The sequence below is a fragment of the Watersipora subatra genome, chromosome 7, assembly GCF_963576615.1.
Source record: "Watersipora subatra chromosome 7, tzWatSuba1.1, whole genome shotgun sequence".
NCBI classification, from domain to species: Eukaryota; Metazoa; Bryozoa; class Gymnolaemata; order Cheilostomatida; family Watersiporidae; genus Watersipora; species Watersipora subatra.
In genome coordinates, this window is record NC_088714.1 from 24944577 (window position 1) to 24961143 (window position 16567).

General features: G+C 35.8%; 1 protein-coding gene across 1 annotated transcript in view; it reads left to right on the forward strand.

The window, feature by feature from the left end:
- LOC137400580 (serine-rich adhesin for platelets-like) overlaps positions 1-16567 on the forward strand; it is a 56495-nt gene that overhangs the window by 15822 nt on the left and 24106 nt on the right. Inside the window, exons 15-18 of the mRNA XM_068086910.1 lie at positions 3700-3872; positions 8770-8911; positions 10974-11342; positions 12345-12554. Of these exons, the coding sequence (XP_067943011.1) occupies positions 3700-3872; positions 8770-8911; positions 10974-11342; positions 12345-12554 (894 nt within the window). The remainder of the gene's footprint in view (positions 1-3699; positions 3873-8769; positions 8912-10973; positions 11343-12344; positions 12555-16567) is intronic.

Here is a 16567-nt window from a genome sequence, read left to right on the forward strand (position 1 = left end):
CTGTTGGCTTCAAGACATTTACCGGATTTTGATAACTTAATCACATCCGTCAGGTCTAAATATAGATTTATGTAGTCCATATCAAAACCGTACATAGACTTACTGATTCTTTGGTTCACATCTCAGTTTGGACTCATTAGTCATCCCAGTCCTTGAAACTGTGTTCAGTTTCACTGTTCATTTCATCCATGCTATAAACATGTGAGTTCCAATACTTGACAATGTATGTCGTATATATTACATATATATGTCGTATATATTACATATATATGTCGTATATACTACATATATATGTCGCATATATTACATATATATGTCGTATATATTACATATATATGTCGTATATATTACATTCAATATTGACATAATTGCGTGTCAATAATAGTTTGAAACCGTTTTGAGTAGTTTCATCTGTGTTCCCGAACCACTGTAAACTGTTCATTTTTGCAAGTATTGATCCTAATAATAATAATAAAATATAAAGTTGTAAACCTTTAAAACAAACAAACTGTGACAAACACTTGAAACGTTTCATAGTAATCCTTCGCTACTTGGCAGTTCAGGTTTTAGACTTCAGTACTTTGCGAGGTAAAAAATATTCATTAAAAGTTAAAGAAAATAAATATAAAACTAAAATACATAGAATATATAAATCTCTCTGATACTCTGACCCAGTAAGATCCCATCGCGATCATCATTGCACTAGTAGCTGCCACAGTTCACTATTTCTCCTGTTATATCTTGTGACGTGTAAAAGTGTAAAGCATGTGTGACACCCTTCATTAGGTCGCTTAACCGCCCTCAATCCTTGAACTTGGAAAAAGAAGAAATTGCTTACGATTAATGAAACCGTGACTTTATCAGATACGAGTTTGTTACTCTCAGTTTGGTGGATTTTTACTTTTGGCAGGGGGCTGGTCCCTATTAACCGCCAAACTTGAGGAATTGCTGTATATAAAGTTTAATATGAATAAGAAACAACGTTTTGAATAAAAAAGTAATTTTGTAACTATTACGAAGGTAGTTGTTAGGTAGCAACAACCATATAAATACAATACTGCAACTTAATGCTAAGAGCAGTTTTAAATAGAATAATGATAATAATTTTAAATTTAAATTCATAAAATTTTATATTAGTTATTGTATTGCTGTTGCTGCTTGTATCAAAATATTTATAGCTTTTTGGTCTGGATTCTGGTATTTAAAGCTATATTTAGGCAGTTTTTCTGCTCTGAAGTATTTCCACCAGTTTGGCTATTTTTTGCAGTAGTTTATAGATACACAAATGTATTGTAGACCTTGGGCCGACCCAAGCAAGGTCTTTTGAAAAATTTCAGGGTCTCGCTGGCTTCGTCACAATTGGCCAAGTTATCGAGATGCTTTGTAGATTTGTTGCCAAACTTAACTGTCATTTTAGATACTGCAGCAATGTTTATATAATAAAAATACTTTTGCCAAAAACCTCCCTTGCCTTACTTATTAGATTAATTGGAAAGTGAAAAAAAATGTACACATGAATCCCAGCTGCCTGGTTAGGATATGCAAATTCGGCTAACTTTGCGGCAGATTGTAAATGCATGCCCGCTGTCATCATATTTTATACAATTTGCATTCTATCCGAGGGCAGTTTGCTCAACAATTGGACAGTTTGCAAGCTATTCCAGTATAATTCCTGGATCATTTGTTGGCTGTTAGTTCTGGTAAACGTGTCAGGAATTGTTCAGCAGCTAATATACACCGTTTCCATCGTACGAAGATGATGCAAATTTGGAGTTGTGCGCACATTCTGTTACCACGCGATAAGTGTTTCAACGGACATTCACTTGTTGCGCATTAAAGTCAGCGCTTTGTAAAAAAAAGATAAGGAATTCTACGTCAGAGGTCATAGCGGCCCACTCCCGTCTCGTCAAATTGAAATGGCAATGACCGAAGTGAGGGAAATGTTGAAAATGGAATAGCTTGCACGGCATTTTCTTGCGGATCATCTGCCAGAGTCGTTTCCATCTTTCACAAACATGAAACATTCGATAAAAAATTTTGAGTAACAAAACGCGCTTGACTTGCAGGTTCCCACCATTTTCAATATGTGGCTGACAAAAGCTTTCGGATTAATCAAACCATGACAACATACTGTACGAGTACAATACACTGGCTTAACATTGCCTGCATTAGTAGAAAAGATGAATTTTTTGACATAATACTATGCAAAGAATAATATGCATAATATACTAGCTTGTACGGCATTTTTTTGCGCATCATTCGCCAGAGTCGTTGTCATCTTTGGCAAACATGAAACATTCGATTAAAATTGATGAGTAGCAAAACCTGCTTGACTTGCGGATTTATGCCGTTTTCATCTTGGGAGAACGCAAACTTGCGGATTAGCGACATCATGTAAACATTGTGATAGAGAGTGTAGAGAGTGTGAAGTGTACATATGCAGAGAGTGGCTCGGTACCTGAACAACCGAGTTGATAGTCATTCTCTGTTGTAACATTCATGTTCCACAGTTTGCCTTCTTAACGCTACCTTTACCTAAAGCTTTGCGTAAAGTATCGTGTGGCTTTGACACAATCAGCTGATTATGTCGATGCTTCCGTTGGTCTGTGGCACAACTTCTCTCAGTCAGCTTAGATTTATGACAATTCAATTGCATTAACACTGCGCAATGATTAGCCGCTTTCGCTTGCATAACATACGTAGCGAAATTGGCAGCGTACATTGTGTATTCAATTTCATTGCCAGCCATTTGCTTTCATTAGCATTTTAATCCAATATATTTGTACATAGCTGTGTGACATAGCTTAGGTGTCAAACGTTTTCCGCATAAACTATTCAGGTAATGAAATTTAAAAGGTGGGTTTAAATCATGCCTCATTCAGTTTCAACACTCCTGTTGTGATATAAGGAAATATCAATTTCTATCCAATAACAATATATCCTAAAGCGGGTGGCACTGTACTTTGGGGAAAGTTTATCTTTTTTGCTCCGCTTTCCTTTTCTATTTGTTCTAATCACATCGTTCTTTCAGTTGTCTTTGGCAGCGTGTTGACATACATGTATGTATGAGGTACAGCATTGTGCAAAATGAACGCTGTCACCATTTCTTCTGAAATTTAAGCGATCATGCATTTACAGGGTAACTGCAATTCTGAACATTGTTATTTTTTTAAACGTGTGCTGATCTCCATTTGTCATATTTGTATATTTTTACAGCGCATTTTTCTATGTGCAGAGAATGTGTTTTTGAGTTGGTTGTCCATGTAATCTCAGCATCTAAATCTGTATTTGTATTTAGAGCAAACCGAACATCATTTTTGTACATAGTATGAATAAATATGTAAATAAACTATTATCTTTTGTTTAAGATTAGACTAAATATTCTTGGGTTGAATTGTCAATTCTAAGTAAACATCATTTCATACACCTTTTACTTTCCAATTGTTTTCCATTTAATACTTCAGAAATATGTGTACAAACACAAGGAGTTCTCCCCTAGTGTAAGAAATGCGCAATTTATTTTGATGATGTTGGCTGAAGTATTTCTTACAAGCCATAATGAGCAGTTTTGTTTTATTAATTTTATGTATGACATTGAAAAAAGTTGGTTACAGTGGGAATCTGTAATATATCTACCAAGTTTTTGATTAAGTAGAAGCGGTCTGTCATTGTTTAGCATTTTAAATTTTCTAAATGCAGATGGCGAGACTGAAGCAAAGCCGTCGGAAGTTGTTGTCAAAGAGGCCACAAAACAACAGGCGTGTGCGGGTGCTCTGTCAGCCAGCGATACCAGTAGTGACAGCGACGGCGATAATCTCCTCAGCAATGCTATTTTTTCGGCCATACCAAAGAAGTCGTGCAAACTATCGCAGGTAGGCTGGCATACTATGCTGACAGGTTGTTTTAGTTTATTCTACCGTCATGCCAGGGCTTCAGCGGAAACTGCTTGATGCTTGCTGACACTTATCTACTTAATTGTCTCAGTTCAATGGAGACTGTCATTCTGGCACGGTAGCCAGCTGCATTTCGCTAATGATATGCTGGAATATGGGTCCCGTTGTAGGGTGAAGTCTAAAGCTGGCCATCTGTATCATATAGAGCAATTTACGGAATGTGCCAACCCCAACTGAGGGAATTCATTAATTAGGCTTTCATCTGCTTGATTCCTAGCAGTAATTTGATAAAGTCTTCGGTCTTTCTTTTTTTTAAATATGAACTTGAGTGACTTACTTCAAATGCCACTAAAGTAATTTAATAAACTTGCGCAAATTTGTTTGTAGAGTTCATCAGAAAGTGCAAATGTATTTTTCTATCATTTGCAATTGTTTTTCATGTTTGAGGTAATCTGTCTGCCAGAATTTTTCAAGAATAAAATTGACAAACTTGATGGTAGTTGAAACTCTAAGATCAAACGAAAGTGTGAATAGACTAGCTATAGTTGCCAATAGTCTGACAGAGACACGTAATGCTGCATCTTCAACGCAACAGCCAATATCAATGACAGCAACGGCAGCGAGATAGCAACATCATTTGGCACATTTTTTTTATAGAAAAAATTATTTCTCATCTACAAGGCCTTCATTGTCTAGAATTGTTTAGCCCTTTCAATTCTATCAGCTTATCTTGTCTCATCGCATGATGTTACTAGCTGTCATAGGTTTTTCCACAGCGATGAAAAAGGCCAGGCGTGAACTTCTACACAAAATATGGAATGTTTGCTTGAATGTATGTTTAGTTAGAGAAATAACTGTCCTGTGGAGAGCGCATAACTACTTGGACTATTATGAGCTTATTATTACCAAGTTTCCTGCATTTCGATCATTGCATCATTTCCTTATCGTGTGTTTTTAACTTTCTTATGACGCAACTATGTGTTACGCCTTGTCATTGTATATTTGACACCTGCAACTCAATTGAATTAGCCTTGTGGTATCCGATTTCTCTTATCTGCCCTTATCTATGCTTTTTTGCCTTAGCTCTTCTCATTTGGTTACAGAAAAAATTATAAGGATGCGGCATAATGTTCAAATTTTATACGTTTTTGACGGATTTTCATGGGTAATTCCCAAGTGTTTATGCAAGGTGTTTACTACATTGCGACAGCTTCAGGGACCACCATTTTTTCCAATAGTACATTCTTTCTAACCAGTTTATGAGTGATTAGTACTTTAGTAGCCATTTTCACTGTTGCAAGAGTTGTTTTCTCATGACTGACATTTTTACCTAGATTAGTGTTTTAAAAGATCAAAACTGTTATGTAAAATTTACCGTTGTACAGCTTTCTAATGTTAAAAGTATGGGTTTAGATTACTTGCTTATCTTTTAACGTATTAGCACTTTTGTGGGGAAAAATTTTCAAAAATCTTCGCTATATAGAATTGATAGCCGCACTAACCATTGTTTTAAAACACTTTCCAATCAAGGCCGTAACATTTATAAATCAATATATTAGGAGCTCAAAATTATGCATTTGACATTGAATGAGCTTATCAGGACCTATATAAGTGCTGTGATCCATAGAGTTAGGAACATAGATGATCAGTTTTATATACCTATATAAGTGCTGTGGTCCATAGAGTTAGGAACATAGAGGATCAGTTTTGGAGCTCAATATCACTGCGCTTCCACTTTTCGAATGAGTTTGGAGTTTTCCATCGCAAACAAATTGCTATCATTCCGTATCAACGCTTCGAAGTTGCACTATAGATTTTTTCAAGGTTCTCGATGTATCCCTCGCAACAAAACTTGTTAAAGGTTGACATGCATTCAGGTCAAGGTCACTTTTCCAATTGTGGATATTAAAAAAGATATTTTTTTGTCATCCGCGTAAAAGCAGCCCATCCTTGGTGTGTAAGTGTTAATGTGAAAGCAAAAAGTCATACAGAAACAGTAGTGAGTAACAGAAGAACGTTTTTGTATCTGAAGCGTGCATAGTTTTTTATTTCCATTTGGGAGATCTTAGTATTACCGATTCAGATCCATCAGCAGTGAACGTTTCTTTGATGTTGAAGCACTCTCACAGCGAATGGCTTCACGAAAATTTAGCAAAGCAAAGGGGCATTGATTTTACTATTTCTATGATTTGAAGTGGAAGCAACTCCAAACCCATTTGAAGAGTGGAAATGCATTATATTGCTCTATTTTAAGGGAGCTCATAGTTTTTGTCAAGTCTGTTTCACAGAATTGTAAGCTAAGGCTTTATTTAATCATTTCCAGCTGACAGTCAGGTTTTCTGAGAAAATGCAAAAGTTTTCCATCATTGTGGCATTAGATTACAGCCCATAGTATCAAATAATACCTCATGAACTCGGTGTGAACTTAGGAATGTTATTTGAATTAGGTCTATCTTCTACATTACTCCGGTTAAGGTTTCAGCAAAAAAACCTTTTGGTACTTATCAGGATTTGGGTCATCTCGAAAATTTGATATTCGTGGATACCTTTGTTGTATCATTTATCCAGTGATTGTTTGCGCATGTACGTATCCATACCTGTCATTAAATTTCTCCGTGGATTGAGGCAGAGATGTCAACAGAGCTATTAGCGGCTGTATTCAATGCAAAACAAAGCGTGGACATTTTTTGAGGTACTTTAAACCACTGGAGTTGTCAGAAGCTGCATTGTTTGTGATAGTGGTTTTTCTGAGAGAATGATTCCCTATATATAGACAGAGCCACGTATCATGAAGGCACTAGGTTCAGCATTTTACTAGTCTTTTGGAACACTGATGCACTGTTGGTGTCCCATTGATTAATTTCGCTAGCGGCGAGCGCAGTTTTTGCAGTTTAGAATTTTACTGCAAACAATAAGCTGGATACCGCAATAATGCTATTAGTGCATTACTAAAGATTTCATGTCTATCGTAGCGAATCAAAATGGGTAGTGACTAAGGCAAAATTTGAAAGGGTTTAATCAAACATGAATCGATGAGGCGATCCCTTGGTTCTTGGCTGTATTAACTCTTTCGCTACGGAATTTTTTGCTTTTCTCACGGAATTAATTTATGCCACAAGCTATTTGCCGCCAAACACTCGGTATTTTTGCTGTGAAAGTTAGAGTTTTTGTCATAGACTGCTAATACAAGGTTTTTCAGAACCAGCAGAAAACTTGGCCTCAGAATCAATGCATTCGGCAAACAAAAGCCAAGTTTAGTATTTTTTTTAGATTAGTAAAACCGGTTGCATAAGGAGAGCGCTATTGTTTTTGCAGTTTAACCAAAATGCAAACCCACATTCCCTATATAAAAATATATTTATTAGAAATATCTGAGGCCTAGTGTTGAAGTATTTTGCAAGCAATAATATCTTTAGGTCGCTGTTTACAATTCTTCTTTTCATCCATCGTAAACTAAAAATTGGAAATCGCGATAGTATGATGTAAATTGTGAGTAAAAAAACTAACTGGTTTCGTTTTTGTAGCTAAATGATAACCCAATATCCTAAATTTATTGTGGCGAAATTGTGGGTGGATCTGTGGTCTATTTTATTGCATAGGTACTAAGGCAAGCCGTTATAAGGCTTCTTGCAGCAAAAGAGTTATGTGCTCAAGACTTATAACTTATAGACTTAGACTCATAGACTTATAAAAGAATTATTACTCTGCTGTCTTATACGCAACTAGCATTGAACATGTGAATGGTTTATATTCCAATGAAAAACATTGTTTCTATGGCTGCGTTATTCTATAAAAGCTATGCTATTCCATGTTCACCGCAGTCTCCATTTATTAAAATTTTTGAGTAGGCGATGAAGGAAATGAACAGCGCATTCGACACTGAAATTGTGATACATAGGCTAGCGATAAACAACAGGCACTGCCTGCTGCTACGTTGATGCATGGATAAAGTTTTATCAAAGCTTTTTGAAAATATGCAAGCACTTGTTACCCCACATTCTACAGTCTTTACTAACTCTCTCTCTAAAACGAGTTGTCTCAGTAAACAGCTATTTCAGGTGTGTGATTGGAACCACTGGGAACGATAGAACAAGTTAGATCATATTGTGCTCGATAACTTGGTCTAACTATAGCCATAATCACTTTCAAATCATTCTTTATTTTTATATATTGGCATACTGATTTTTATCCAAGATTAGCTTATTGTTTTCCAACATTATATAGGTGAGCACATCACTTTTGCAATTTTGAACAACTCATTTGTGATTACGAAGATTTATCTACTCTTGTTGAAGGAATTCCATTGAAGCTGTCTAAATTATTATATTGGTTTCTCGATATGTGTGATGGTTTATCTATTCAATTGTTGATTTGTTATTGTTGATCAGTTATAACATTTATCTGGCAATATAATCATCTGGCAACATAATTTAATGCACAACTTGAATTTCTATTTCCTCATACCATAGGTTTGCTAACAAAAAGCGATAATTACGTTAAAATGCACTTGTGTTTGCCGGCTTTACTCTACATATATTTTAATGTCTGTTTAAGGTATGCATGACTGATTAGGTATTTCTCTTCTCATGGTTCCTTTGGAACACAAATTGCCTTGAATCCAAAATTTTAGCCAGTCATTTAAAATTCCCGTAAATCTGTTGCAATAGGAAGTTGAATTGGCTCGTGCTGTCAATGTTATTCCTTCTATATATGTATCTCAAGCAAGTTATAAAGCTGTGTCACCAACTGCATGGTTTCTATCAAGTCCTCAAATTCTGCCAGAGTGAAATAAAAACCTTTTATCTCTTTGGCAGCGTGTTAAATTTTTGTAAATATGAATATCACTTGAATATCACTATATTTTGTCTTTCGTTAGCTTGAGGAACCAGAGCAAAAAGATAAAGGCGCTGGGCCATCTTCTGAAAAGCCATCTCTCAAGTATACCAGCAACGAACTGCGGGCTACAGATGTGAAATTCCAAACTTCTGCAGACTCCATACGAAACTATGCAACTGAGGGTTAGTGGTTATTTTAATGTTTCCGTTAAATCTATTTTACCTCACTAATTGTATTCTTTTCAGGCGTGGAAGGTGATATGGCACCGGTAATGTCTACATATAAAATGTAGAGTTTTATTTTAATAATTATGGTACAGACAAAATGATTTATATCCAGTCTTTCCTAGTAAGATAATATTATATAATTTGTAAGCCAGCTCTAAAACTGTAGTGGAAGTCGGTTCCAATTGTATCTTCGGACTGACAGGTAAGTAGACACGGCTCTTATTATAGTAACAATTGTTATTTTTCTTTGTGAGCTATATAGTAAGGCTGGTGCGATATTATAAAAGTTCACTGCATTTATTGCTATTTTGTTTTTAACAAACTTCTAACAAGAAAATTTAAACCAGTAGCATCTCTTAGTTGTAGCTACTTTAGTAGTATGATAACAGCCATATCCTGTGCGGTGCGATTTATTGTGTTGACTGTGCTACAACTATGTAGACGGTAGCATTTGAATATACTGTCTCACAGAGGGATATACAAAGGGCAAATATGACGAATATGACGTTATGTTGCAAATGTTATTTCCTCTTAAATTTCTAAAATTTTATTACCAAACTTCCTTTAATTTGGAAAGCATATGTGACATTGAAGTGTTTGTCAAGTGAAGAAACAATAGGAAGCTCGTGCCTTCCGACTAATATTTGCAAACGTGTTTTGAAGCTAGGCTAAGTCAATGCAGTGCCAGCTATAAACGACTTCTAGCGAAGCTAGCTATTGGTTTCTAGAGAGAGAATAAATTCACTTGCGGTGCAAACTTCTTCTTCACTGTAACAATAAGATTAGAATAATACAAACAGGTCGTGTCAGGCGTTATAGAGCACACTTCATAGTAAATGATGCCTACGTTGACATTCCTATATAGCCTGTTTGATTACTGTGAAGCTGTAATCAGATCTCAAGTGTTTTGCGCTCATTTATGTCATCTTAACGGAATGCAATAGGTTAGAGCTTCCTCAAGACTCGACTACAAACGCTGCATCTCATCATGTGAGATGTTTGCAAAAGAACAGTTACCGTTGATTGTTTTCATGGGTAAAGATAAGACTAAAACCGGCATCGTTATTTTTTTGTAGAAATAACGAAGCCGGCTATTTCTGACTAACTGATGAAACATAGAACATATATACATAAAGCCGCTATTTCTAACTAACTGATGAAACATAGAACATATATACATAAAGCCGGCTATTTCTGACTAACTGATGAAACATAGAACATATATACATAAAGCCGCTGTCATCAACCTGTTTTTATGTCAGCGTATCCATAAAGTTTTCAGTTTTCTCTTCTCCGTAAATTAACTTACAGGCTAACCGGCAGCATTCTAAAATTACATCTATCTATAACAATATATTGAGAGTACTTTGTTTTGCGGTAGTGACTTTGAAGAACAAAAAACCAGTTTTGGAGAGAAAAACACTCGCAATGCATGCTCCAAGCTGTGACATGAGGTGGTCATTTTTTTTTGGCAAAGTAAGGACTGTATACAAGGTCAATGATTAGCCAATGATTGTACGTAAGACGAAAGCAATTCCGTTGGATGCCATTCGAATGCATTTTCCCCATCCAGTTTCCTTGTTGCCTCACTATGGTTACTCGACTTGGCTGATAATAAAAATGCAAGGTTGAGACAGATTCTACGAATACTGAAAAGATTTGTGTCATATTTTGCGATGAGCAGTGGTTATAGAACTACATTAATTTTGTGTCTACATCAGTGTGCTAGCCAAAATTCTTCCATTATCCAACATGAAAATTTAAAAAAAATCTGTTATGTAGCTCTCAAAATGAGCAATTCTAATGTAATTATATAGCATCGCAGCTGTGTCCGGTCGATATTTTGCTTTCCATTTTCACGACTTGAAAATGTTGATAAAAACTGGTATTTGGGCGAAATTACAAAAAAGTATTATTGAAACTACAATCTGTAAAGTTATCTGTAACTCTTTAATGGAAGAAAACAAGAGATTTTGTTGTTACAACCTTCCAATCTGCTGTATTTGACCTGTTGCAGGAACTCCGAATAACTTTTCTACGAGCACGTCCTTGTCAGACCTAACTATCGACTCACATTATTCAACTAGTCGATCTACTGGGTCCAAGCCGACCAGTAAACAGCCGGTCAAATCAATTGCGAACCACTCGTCTCCATCCCGTCTTCCATCCCTCCTACCCAAGCGTCAGGGAAGTGCAACCGGTCCACCCTCACAGACACCTCTCACTCGCCTCCCCCAGGCTTCATCATCACCTATGCAGCGCGCTACACATTTGCCTACCTCTTTGCTCCAGAAAGGACCTCAGTCTATATCTAATGCGCAATGCAAAACGCCTACAGCAGCAGGTCTTATGGACAATGATGAAATGAAAAGCTTTGGTGTGGAAGGTAAGTGGGAGTTGTGTGGTCTTGTAGTGCCTTAAATATAACACCATTTTAGACTTCAGAAAACCAGATGTGCGGTGCACAGTATTTCCAAATGTCATTATTACCACGCCTCTGCAACATAATTAGTAACTCTCTGTGACCAATTTTTAATCAATTTTTTAAGGGTTGATCTTGGTAAAACGTAAAGCCACGATATTTGCCAATTGATTCATAAAACTTTACTTGAACGATCTTTTTCATCACAATCCATGAGGTCTTTCTTGGTGAACTGATTAACAATGAAGCAATAACTGTAGTGGTCAAGCAAACAGTGTGTCAAGGTCGGTCGCAAAATTAGATTTTTCAATCTGGTATATCTGCAGCTCAGTTCGATCTTTGAGGGTCAAATTTTTTCCATGACAAAATCAATTTTTCAGGTTTGGTCTATATAATTCCGCCAATGTAATCTCTGTCAATTCTTGCTGACTCGATGTCGTCCTGCAGTGATATTTTCATCAATCTTCTAATGTATCGACCTGTTGTCAATCAAATTTGTGTCATCGACAGTAGTTCATTGATAGTCGCATATTACAAACATTTTGTGTGTGCAAATAAAATTTCACCTTGCTTAATCTAAATGAATGTGTTTATTACTCATTATTCGAGCATTTCATTATGATCAAATTCATCGAGGCTATCTGGATATCTCTCAAAAAATCTCGTCTTCGGTTTGCACTAGAAATGTCGTTTGGTAGCATCATGACTCGTCAAGCCATTGAAGTATCTCGGTTAATGCAGGCAGCTTTATTTTAAAGAATAACAGTGTAATAAAATATTCATAAAAACTTTGAATATTACAATTCATAAGCAGCTGATATGGCAGCGTGTGTGACACCGTGTGTGGTCCGTGAAATAATATGCGATTTTTAAATCTGTTATCAATAATGCACATAGTATGTCTGCTAGCGATGTATAAGGCTGCATACTTGAAGTAGCTCACTGTTTAACAATAATGTTGTATAGGGACACCGTTTAACTACTCCAGACGCGAGTCCCTAAGTTCTCTAAGTTGTGACGAGGAGGAGGAGGATGGGGTGAATGTGACAATCATCGACAGGGTGACTGAGGCTATGCAACGGAGAGTGCAGGATGGCAATCAAGGAAAGGGCAGTCCTGTATCTCAGTCTACAGTTGGGCAGTCTAACTCCAGCCATTCTTCAAGAAAGATTACAGGTTACTCCTTTTCTATCCCTATGTTAGTTAGTGAGATATAAGGCTGTGCGGGTGTCATTTCCCACAATCATAATATTGGTATAATAAATCTATCATAATAAAAATGTCTACCGGTCACTAGTTGACCACTTTGTGTGTGGAAATGAAATGAAAATTAATATCTCTTTCCGTTACACGGCAGTTTTATCATATCATTTTACCTAAAAGATGAATTAAAGATAACAAATCTATATTATTCAGCGACAAAACAAACTGAAGGCTTATTGTCTTGTCATACCTGATTTATGAAGAGGGTTTCTCTATCATATACAAGTCGCTCTTAAAATTTAATGGCTGCCCATGCCATGTAAGATTTTTTTTTATTTAGTGCCATCGTCGGGAGTTTGTTAGTTAGTTTCAACCACTTCCTAACCCTACGTTTCAGAAGATAACTATATCAACAGTTATTAAGTTGCTCACAAAAGATTCTCACAAATTATGAAAACAGTAGCGTTAATTCATTCAGAAATAAGCCTGCACGTTAATGGTGAAAATAGGTAATGGTTTTGTCATGCACATGTAAGACTGTGTTAGATTATTTATTTACAAATTGTCATTTGATATACACATCAATTACCTCACATATTTGTGTGAGTCAGCGACAGTTGGTCAGCATGCTGTAATTACATTCTGTGCAATTGTTTACAAGCATACCAGCTCGCTCGAATTACCTCTCTAGGTAGCTCTTGATAGGATACAGCACATAACTTGTTTTTGGCTTTTTCGCTCTAGCTTGACCTATATATGAAAATGAGGCTTGCCTATTTCAAGGAGTAAAATCTGGTGGCATCCATTAATTAAATTTTTCACTTAGTCCTATTTTCTTTGTTCCACAGTATTTGGCTAAAAAAGTTTCCTCATTCCCGAAAATTTTGCTATTACACAGTTGAACCCAAAGATGGGTATTTGTTAAGGGTCGCAAACAAATCGCTCATTCCATGTTCGCTAGGAGTCTAGTCTTTCTAGGTCGAGCTAACACAAATTGAAAATTGGCTATAAGCCAGTTTCCAAAAAAACATGTTATTTTGGCTATCTGTTTGGCAATCGGTATATTTTGGACTTTGCTTACAATGAAATTAGGGAAAAACATTGAACTGCTAGCATGATCAATAGTCATCCTATGATGACAACCCCCTCTATGGATGTCTTCATATAGTGGTCATCAAATGGAGGTCTTTATATGGAGGTCTTCACCTAGTATATTTAGACACAGTTGATGTCTTTACTTTCAGCTCCATCATCTTTACTCTGACAATCATATACGAATCACAGCTAGGATTAGCTCTTTTGAAATATTAGTCTACAGAATGATTAAAAGGGGTGTGACAGCGACAAAGTCTACGCATATGAAAAAAATCATTTTGAGCAGACAAATTTATTAGAAGTAAGAATAGTTTTCTCAGTGAAACAACTTATAATCAACCAGTATGTGGGCATTGCTGGTCAAAGACAAACACGACGGTGTCTATTCAAATATCTACTTGATCAATTGCTCTGGTCAATGCCCATTGTCTCAGCATACTGTTCAATTTAGCCTAATATCTATCATAAAAACGAGTCATATCACTAATATAATTATAGTTGCATAGCCATCTATCCAATTCTTCTGATACTAGATTGTTAAGGAATTTAAGTTTATTGGGGCTGTTCACTATTAACTCTTTGAACCCTGACCTAAAATTGTTTTAATAACGAAGGAAGTTGGTGGAGATTTTTGAAAATGGAAGTAAAATTTCTGGTCTTACGTTCTATGTAAGAAGTAATTTGATTGGTTTGTGCTGTTACTTGGAAACAGCATTCGTAAACAGAGTCATATGAATGTCAGTATACCGGCCGGCAGTGTTTCTGACAAGCGCTGTATTTTGTCAGAATACCATCAGGGCTCAAAAAGGCTGATATAAACATTAGTATATTGCTATTGCAGCTAATATAAGCATTAGTACAGTCAAACATGGATAACTCGGCCACGGATAGCTCGAAAACATGGTTAATTCGAACAGTTTCTTTGGTCCGTTCCCACGTAATGATAAATTGCTATAGATAACTCGAACTCAACACTGTTAATTCGAACTGTTTTTTTGCCCAACGGCTACCGAAACGGTTGTTATCGCTTTAGAAAATCACTTTATTCAAAGCCATAGAGGTAAACATCATATTTTCGTAATTCATAAGCGTTGTTATTACCACCATCGGCAAAATAATTTTGTCAACGACTTTTCTAAAGGTTTGGTCAAATTTGATTTATACTGCTATACGATTAATAGCACGGGCTTGCCGGGTCACGCGCGCAAGGATATTCGCCACGCACATACAAAACAAAAACAGCATGTTGTTTTGTATGTGCGTGGCGAAAATCCTTGGGTGCGTAACCCGGCTAGCCCGTGACGAATAGCTTTCCGACGTTGATTCCGTGTTGAATCAACGTCGGAATGTTGAATGTTTAAAACGTCTTAAAATTGTTTTTTATTAAACGTATACGTTGTCTTAGCTAAAAAAACTATTCATCGTTTGACCAAAACACAGAATACGTCTGTACATTCAACAAGTATCCATTCAAAAAGCGTGAGTGATATACAATGTACCGTTAAAACTCGTAAAACTTTTAATTGAACTGCCTCGGAGTGTTGCTCTTAACGAATCCCAGGTAAAGTAAGAGATTTTTCTTTGGTAACTTTTTCTTGAAGTTGCATAAACTTCAAGAAAAGTCGGCAAAATTGATCGTGGGTAAAACGCTCAAAAGAAAAAGATGTCTTTTCTTTTGAGCATTTCAACAACGATCAAGTTTTGCCAATGTCAATCTAAAAAAACGTCCTGGCAATAACATCACCTCAAACAACAAACCAATCTCAAGTGATAGAAAAATCTCTATACTTTTTGATAAAAACGTTTTAAACTTTACATTAGAAGCATTTAATTTGAAACAAGCCATTTGTGCTTTTGATTTATATTATAGTTTGCATATGTACATGTATCTACTAATAAATAAGTAAATACATGGACTTGTGACAGTGCTCTGATAACTTGAACGCTCTGATAATTCGAACACTTTTGCTCGGTCCCGTGAAGTTCGAGTTATCCATGTTTGACTGTATATTGCTATTGCAGCTAATATAAGCATTAGTATATTGCTATTGCAGCTAATATAAGCATTAGTATATTGCTATTGCAGCTAATATAAGCATTATTATATTGCTATTGCAGCTAATATAAGCATTATTATATTGCTATTGCAGCTAATATAAGCATTAGTATATTGCTATTGCAGCTAATATAAGCATTAGTATATTGCTATTGCAGCTAATATAAACATTAGTATGTTGCTATTGCAGCTAATATAAGCATTAGTATATTGCTATTGCAGCTAATATAAGCATTAGTATATTGCTATTGCAGCTAATATAAGCATTAGTATATTGCTATTGCAGCTAATATAAGCATTAGTATATTGCTATTGCAGCTAATATAAGCATTAGTATATTGCTACTGCAGCTAATATAAGCATTAGTATATTGCTATTGCAGCTAATATAAGCATTAGTATATTGCTATTGCAGCTAATATAAGCATTAGTATATTGCTATTGCAGCTAATATAAACATTAGTATGTTGCTATTGCAGCGGCTCAAAAATCTGCAAATCTTTTTGATTTGGATTTTATTTTGTTATGCAAATATTACACAAACAGTAAATCTCCCATTTTAGCTGAACTAAAATTATCAGAATAGTCTAATTTTTTGATTTTACACTCATATATAAGGTATTGCTCGCTCCGCGTTAATGTTGGTCATGTAATGTGGGTCATGCGACGTTGGTCACTCACATCAAGTTTAATAAGTTTTTATCGAAAAGTAAAGATATTTTTCTTATCTGTTGAGATTTTGTTGGTTGCTTTAGGTGATCTGACTGTCAGGATGTTTCAAGATTAAATAAGTGATAGATACACATTCTTATCAGCGTCGGGTACTCCGTGTTTAA